The sequence below is a fragment of the Rhamphochromis sp. 'chilingali' genome (genome assembly GCF_963969265.1).
Source record: "Rhamphochromis sp. 'chilingali' genome assembly, chromosome: 3".
Classification (NCBI taxonomy): Eukaryota; Metazoa; Chordata; class Actinopteri; order Cichliformes; family Cichlidae; genus Rhamphochromis; species Rhamphochromis sp. 'chilingali'.
In genome coordinates this window covers 46062527-46070108 of record NC_137931.1, presented here as the reverse complement: position 1 = coordinate 46070108, position 7582 = coordinate 46062527, and the positions used below count along the sequence as shown (strand labels likewise).

The 7582-nt window shown below is 45.3% G+C and overlaps 1 protein-coding gene across 2 annotated transcripts in view; it reads right to left on the bottom strand.

The window, feature by feature from the left end:
• Nucleotides 1–5062: 5062 nt before the first annotated feature.
• The window catches only part of arhgef18b (rho/rac guanine nucleotide exchange factor (GEF) 18b), a 37424-nt gene continuing 34904 nt past the window's right edge, over nucleotides 5063–7582 (bottom strand). For both annotated transcript variants that reach the window (XM_080876783.1, XM_080876784.1), the window contains one exon: nucleotides 5063–7229. In XM_080876783.1, coding sequence (XP_080732909.1) covers nucleotides 6940–7229 — 290 coding nt within the window. In that variant the 3' untranslated portion in view covers nucleotides 5063–6939. The remainder of the gene's footprint in view (nucleotides 7230–7582) is intronic.

The window sequence follows — 7582 nt, the reverse complement described above, 5'->3', positions numbered from 1 at the left end:
GGGCGCGGGAACGACTCCGCTCTGTTTGCTCTGAAGCCTGCCCCCCCCCTCATCCTTTTTAAAATGAAGCCCTTCTGATGATGCTCAGACAAACTGACACCAACATCTGAACCAACCATCTAGATAAGTACTGCTTGTGGTCTCGCACTGTGCCCGAGCTTTAAATTACACGCCCTGCTGTTACAGCGGTGTCAGTTTTCTCATCTAATCCTTGGTAAGATAGCAGGTGCATTTCAGACTAAACATTGTTTGTAGTCGAGCGCAAATTTGTCTTGGCGAAACTCAGACACGACAACATGAGACTCTGATGTTTACGCTCCTCTTCAACGGGCTGATCTGTGACAATGGGGGCATTCATCACTTCCTCATATGGCGTAATCGGCACACGGGAATAAAACTGGACCAACGAGACAGTCGCCGGGCTGTAGCTGACTGCAAAATGCAAATCCTGTGAGCACAAAGGGCGAGTCAGCACAGAGCACACTTCCTTTATAATCCATCGGAGCCTTTTCGATTCACCTGAGGCGTCTCTTCTAGCAGAACAATAGACCTCCACCTGATCTGATTTCTACCTGGCGTAACCTTTCACCATTCCCCCGACACAGGGACCTTTGTTGATCCCAGATGAAGGATCAGATCAGGTTGAAGCAACAATGATTTTCATTCATCTGGAGCAAAACTTTGCTTATACACATCGTGCTTTACAGCTCGTGAGAAGACGTACAGGCACACAAGCTGTTGCAGGCCAGTGACCTTCACTGTTCTGCTCTTTATCACTGATAACAGTCAAAACCCAAAATACCGCATCCCCCACAAGCTTCCCTTTCCCAGAATGCACCACATCCTGCCAAGAAGGTTATGTAAGCCAAATCTGAAGCAGCCTTGGCTGAGAGACATGTTTTACTGCTGGCTGTGTTCCTGTTATCACCTTGGGTGTTTGAAAAGAGGACAGATAGAGTCTGCTTTGTGTCTTTTCAACAAGAGGATCCTTGTGTCAGCCAGGAGCGACGACGAAGCCGTCAGATAAGCAGACATCGAGCACATTCCTTCATAGCGTTAGTTTCAAACACAGTGAGCAGGACAACGCTGAGGATGCAGGTTTAGAAACACTGCGGCTGACAAAGGAAACGAAAAGGTCACGAGACGGTTTGGGGGAGAAGCTGAAAAATGTTTCGGCACAGTGGACCACAAACTGGTGTTAATGCTGGTAGATGTGCACATTTACATGATAAGAAACCATTTCAGAATAATGTTCCTCGATGTAAAATTGTGATCATCATCTATTGTACATAATATCACCAGACTCACAATCTGGAGAAATCTCTGTGTGCAGGAGACGAGGCTGGAAATGAATAACGGATGTGCCTCATTCCCTCAGGCACGACTGTCGCTGCATCCACAGATAAGCTTAAAGCAGCCACACGTGAACACGGTCGTCACTGAGGAGGAAAACTGTTCTGTGGTCAGAGGACTCAAGGTTGGAAATTCCTTTTAAAAACATGGACGCCACGTCCTCCAGCCTAAAGACGAGAGACACCACCTGGTTTGTTATCAGCTCCCAGTTCAAACGCCTGCATCTCTGTGGTCTGGGGGTGGATTAGTGCCTATGGAATTGACAGCTTGCACATCTGGAAAGGCACCATCAGTTCTGACAGGTATATGCAGGTTTTACAGCAACATGCACCAGCATTATGACCACTGACGTGAAGAACACCGATTATCTCTTCATCGTAGCACCTGTTAGACAACTGTGATGGCCAGACGACTCTCCAAAAATGCAGCTCTGGTGGGGCGCTCTGGGTCTGCAGCGGCCCAATGAAGGAACCAGATGAACCAGTGTGATGGCAAACCACACACGTCACCACCAGTAGATTCACCTTAGTTTACTTTGCAGTCACTACTTTAATATATTCTACTTATTGTTCAATATTGTTTCTTTATTAAATGTATTTATTTTTCCATCACACCGTCCAGTGTTTATATGGCGTGCACACATATTAACACTGCAAGGTCAACGTTCTGTTTTATGTTAATGCATCTTTGTTTGTGCTGGGAGAGCTGAAGAACCACTGACAGCCTAATTGGGTGAAACCACATGCTTCATGGGGGGGGTTCATGTTTGTTTAATTGTTTCGTATTAGTCGTTCATACGGCAGTTCCCCTGTGTCATTTCAGCAGGTCAGTGTGTCTTATGTTTGTTTGAGGTTTGTTAATTGTTAATCTGAGTTTAGTTTATTGACTTGACCTCTTTTATTGGTCTGCCTGTTTAAGTTTTTTGGCTTCGTTAAATATATTTTCATATTTTTGGGTCAATAAAACCCTTTTTTGAATTAAACCCTGGTGTTCTTTATGCTTTACTGCTTGGTCCCTGACAACCAGCAACGGCTCACTGATGGGCCTGATTACCACCTACCTACTGAACCACTGCTGCAGACCATGAACAACTTTTCATGGAAACGTTTTCCCTGAAGTCTGAACTATGTCAGCGGGATAATGTGCAGTGCCTCAAAGGAAAATGGTTCAGGAATGTTTGAGGAGCACAGCGATGAGTTTGAGGTGTTGACTCGGCCTCCAAACCCCCCTGAGCTCAATCTAATCCAGCATCTGTGGGACGTGCTGGACAAACTAGCCCCGCCTCCCGACTTATGAGCGAATTTCTTTCTTAAAATGGTAAATTTTCCTCAACAATTTAAACATCGGATATGTTTTTCCCCCAGTTATTTATGGGAGAGAAGACCTTAGAGCAGCTTGAGGGAAATTGTGAAGCTTCATTTCTTTTATTATTAAAAACTATTTTGCGTTGAAGAAAAGCTGATTTGTTTGTATACGTTGTCTTTGTTAGAAATCAATATGTGACAAAATGTGGGGACTCTCCACTTAAGATGATGTAATAATGCCACAGCGGCGGTGGAGAGGAGGTAAATTATTTTTTGAGTGATGACAACAAAAACATGACTCCAAGTAGCCATGATGACCTAACGGCTCATTCCAGCAAGCAGCGCACTGAACAACAACCACAGCGACGCAGAGTCCATCAAACCAAGATTAGTCTCAGTGTTTTATGAGCCCGCAGGGATGTTTGTCTGCACGTCTGGACTCTGCGGAGCATCTATTTGTTTAACTCTGCGGTGAGAACAGGCTCTGACTCCTGACTTCCTGCAAACAGCATTACATAAACCGCCTCCGAGCTGTGAATCAGTCGGGCTGAGATGGATTGGAGGCGCTGGATGAGAGAAGGGGGAAGAAACAGGGAGACAGGAATTGGGCAGAGCAGTGGAAGGACTGAGACAGAAACAAAGACAGATTAAAGTGCAGCTTCCCTCCGCAGGGGAAGCAGCCTGGAAAAATAATTGTCGAGAGGAGACAGAGGAAAGCCACTAATGACAGCAGACAATAAAAACTGGCCGCTGCTGCAGCGTCTTCCCAGCCAGAACGACAATAAGGGAGGAGCTGGCGGCCCCGCTGTTAGCGATGTCCACCAAAGGATTGAACAGCCTCAACCGCAGCACCTGAATAGATCCTCGTCTGGGAATAGACTGTTATTAAGTCGTCTAAACACAGGGTCAGTAACACCGCCGCGGCACCTCCGAGACACTGGGAGATGGCACGGGTGCCAGCTAATTGGGTGGTCAGGATTATTTTGACGAGCAGTGAATAAAAGTGCGTATGAGTCGGAATTATACGCTGCACGTGCGCAGCCAGTAAACAGTGCGTGCTCGACAGCAATGATCCAAACGCGCGGCACAAAGAGGACAAACAAAGCGAATTATTTCAAGACTTTTTATTACTAAATGTTTCTAATTCAGCAGTTTGTGTCCGCAGGTCATTCTAACAGTCGCAAAGTGAATAAAATAAACGGTACAAAAAAGCATCAGTTTTGCTGTGTGCTACAAATGTCATTAGACACTAAAGTTCACATGACAACAAAGACGCATTCTGAACATTCATTTTCCCTTTCAAGTATGCTACTATCCAAAGTGACTAGTGTAAAGTTGGCAGAGGAAATAAAACAAGTATTTACACGTTACAGGTCCAACAAATGCATTTCAAAATGTTTCCACACACACCGTCCACAGGGACGCCACCGACCGGCCCCCACGTTGGAAAGCAGAAACGAGACTACAGCGAAGCAACGTTTAAGACTCGAGTTGATCCACAAGGCAGCCTTCATCTCCCCGCTGAGGTTTCGTTAACGTCTCGGACCTGGAGCAGAAGCGAAGCACTCGAACACGAGCTGAAAACAGAAATGCAGACCGGAGGAAACGTCCCGAAAAGCTTAAGTGGCTTTTTCAGCTGAGATGATCTTCATGATCGAGTCTCACCTGTTAAGTAACCACCAGAGTAAGCTGGCTAATGAACCTGTGAACTTGCTTGTTGTGCCAAACTCGTGAGCGTCAGTCCAAAAATACAAGAAACTCACACACTACATATCAGCTGAATAAAAATGTAAATAATCGTTTGTGACTAAAGCGATATTTGAGATGAGGCGGCACATGAGCTGTAGCTCAGGCGGTAGAGCAGGTCATCTACTGATCGGAAGGCTGGTGGTTCGATTCCTGGCTTTACTACTAACCCCAATGCATCCATCGGAGTGTGAATGTTAGAAAGCACGACACCGAGCCCCGTCAGCTGAACGCCTCTTTGGTTTAACCAACTGAAACAAGTGGATCATTTCATCCATGAACTCAGTGAACCTGCGACCAGAGAGCCGACCGGCAGAGAGCCGACCGGCAGAGTACCGCCGCTGGTTAAATACCTTCATTTACACAGCAAATGATGAACGATTGTGATTTCTGCCAAGACTGCATTCAGGAAGGTGAAACAGTACCAGATTGTACATACACACGTGTGTATTTTAAGTGTATATACAGAAATACACATAACGGACACGTGTAGGAGGAGGGCGACCAGCATGTACAATAATATACATAATATACACAAAAACCTGCTCCTAGTCGAGCCCGTGATCACAGCTTCAGACACCAGCTCGTTTTGGATCAACAAACTCTGACGTCCACACGTGTGCAGAGGAACAAACCACAGCTGTGCCTCCACAGCTGCCACAGCATCGCTCTTCTGTCAGGCAGGCACAGAGATTTAAGACAAGGCTGACGAAACGTCTTCAACAATAAATACAGAACACAGTCAACAGAAACTCAAACCCGAACGGGCTAAAATGTACCCGCCAGGTTTTTTCTTACAAACTGTAAAGTCATCAAAATGAGCTCGAGTGACAAAAACATTTCAAAAACAGATTAAAATTTCATTAAACCTAAAAATAATAATAAGACTCACGTGGATTGAAATGGAAAATAAAGAACCTTTAAGCTGCTTCATTCCTCTGTGATCGTTTATCTCAAATTCTGATATTGGAAAAGCTGAATGTGACCTACAGCACGTTTTTATGTCTGCGTCAAACAGACACTGCTGATTGACATTTTTCCTCCCCAGACAGACAGCAGAGGACACGGCTCCCCACTGTGTCCAGAGCATCTCTCTAGCTCTGTATATATGGAATATGTCAGCCGTGTGCGTCCACTCAGAGAACCCGAGTTGCAATGTAACCAAATGCAGTCAAGAATCCCTGTGCAGCCTGTATATTCCATATATATGGAGCTGGACAGGTAGTCTCTTTACTCAGAGAACCGGGGTTATATTGTAACCAATTGTTCTATTTCACGATATATTTGATACTTTTCAGTATCTGAAGCCCACATCCTCTCTCCTGAAACCGTTCCGTTCCAATAGGTTGTCTTGTTTTTCTATTCAGGCTACTGACAAGAAAACTACAGCAGTTTAAAGATTGCTTTTAAAATAGCTTCCAGCATGAAATGTACAGGACACCCACTCGAGCTCCACTAACAAATGTTTCATACTGATGTGACTCATAAAGTGATGATGGGGGGCGGGGAGGGGCTTCCTGCGGTGAGACAAACTCAGTAAAGTGGGGACAAACTCAGACATCTGCAATTAGCTTCCTGAATAAGTATAAGTGGAAAATTATAGCCTTAAAATTAAAGCCGATGCTAATAAGTTTGTATTAGTTATGTTTCAGAGTCAGCAACAAACGGAGCGTAAAGATGGGAGAGACATTTATTTGTTGTTATTCAACACCCAGCGTTCGGGGAAAGAGTTGAAACTATGTGACAAAGATTGCGAGTTTGTCTCACTCTGCATGAGTTTCATTAGTTGCACAATTAGCCAAACTCCCCCGGGGTTGAAATGAAGTAACAGGACGCGACAGCTTAGACAAGACGGCTTTCATAAAAAGAGGAAAAACCAAGGACGTAATCAATAAACACAATTAAGACAAATAACAAAATGAAAGGAAGCTTCATCATTTTAACAGCTGTGCAGTCAGACACGACACAGTTTGTCCGTTCGTCCATCAGTCTGGGCTGAAGTATTTACACTGTGCAAATGAAACATCGAGCAGACAGTGTTAGAGTTTCTTTCACGTGGTTCCAGGTGCCGTAAGATCTCCGTCGCTTCCCCGACTGTCCTGATTTCACTCCTCTTGACAAAAAACAACCGTTTCTCTTCCTTTCAGTCACGTCCTGGTTCAGCTCTCATGGATAATGTCTTTGGATCGCTAAAACTTCATTTACACCTTTTTTTCACACTCCTTTGTTTCCCCAAAGGTCTCTCCTTCATGATTCAGCCAATTAAGTTTAGATATAAAACTTAAATAAAATAAGATTAAACGATTACACTAATACTGGCAGTTTAGGGCCAGATGAGGGTTATTAAAAACAAACGCCGTCTTTCTCTCCATGTGAACCACAGCAGCCCTCCTCCCTGCAACAAACCTCACCAGCCTTACTGAAACAATGCGTCTGCATTCACATGATCGCATGGAAGGTGCTCTTCAGAATGGGCCTTATGGTTTAATGGGGATGACGATCAATCCCTGGACTGGTTTTTTCCTCTATCGTAAGTTCAGAAGAAGATGACATCCTCCTTATTGAGGTCCTCTGTGGTGAACTTGTAGGGCGGCGGCAGGCTGTGGCTGAGCCCTTGAACCTGTGCGCTGGGATTGAGGCTCTGCGGCTGCACGGGGGAGTGGAACTGAAGAGCGCCGGTGCTCTGCGAGTGGGGAGGTATGATGGGAGGCTGCAGGGAGGGTTGAGGATGGGACTGTGCAGGAGGCATGGGGGGCTTCTGAACATTTGGAGGGTGGGAGGCAGACTGGATGTCTGGTCCAGCGTTGTCTAGAGAACTGGGCTGATCTGCAGGAAAGGCAATAAGAACAAAGAATTATTGCAAACACAGTTATTCACAGCAGCTCGATGCAGTCGGGCTTACTCATACAGGAATGTAGTCACATAATCCTGCCAGAGCTTTTTTCTTTGTAGCTGCAGCAGAGAGGATTAAAACGTCTGTGTCAGCAGCACCGCTTGATATTAATCATACATGAAACTGATAGGTGTTTACACAGGGTGAGGCTGGGCATGCAGACTTCAGAGAGGAATGTGACTGGGTGGGGTCAGCTTTGCCCAGGTGGAGAACGCAACTCTTTTGTTTGCATCTATGAGAACCAGGATTAATAATGCAGCAGGCAAAGACGGACGAGAGGAGATTG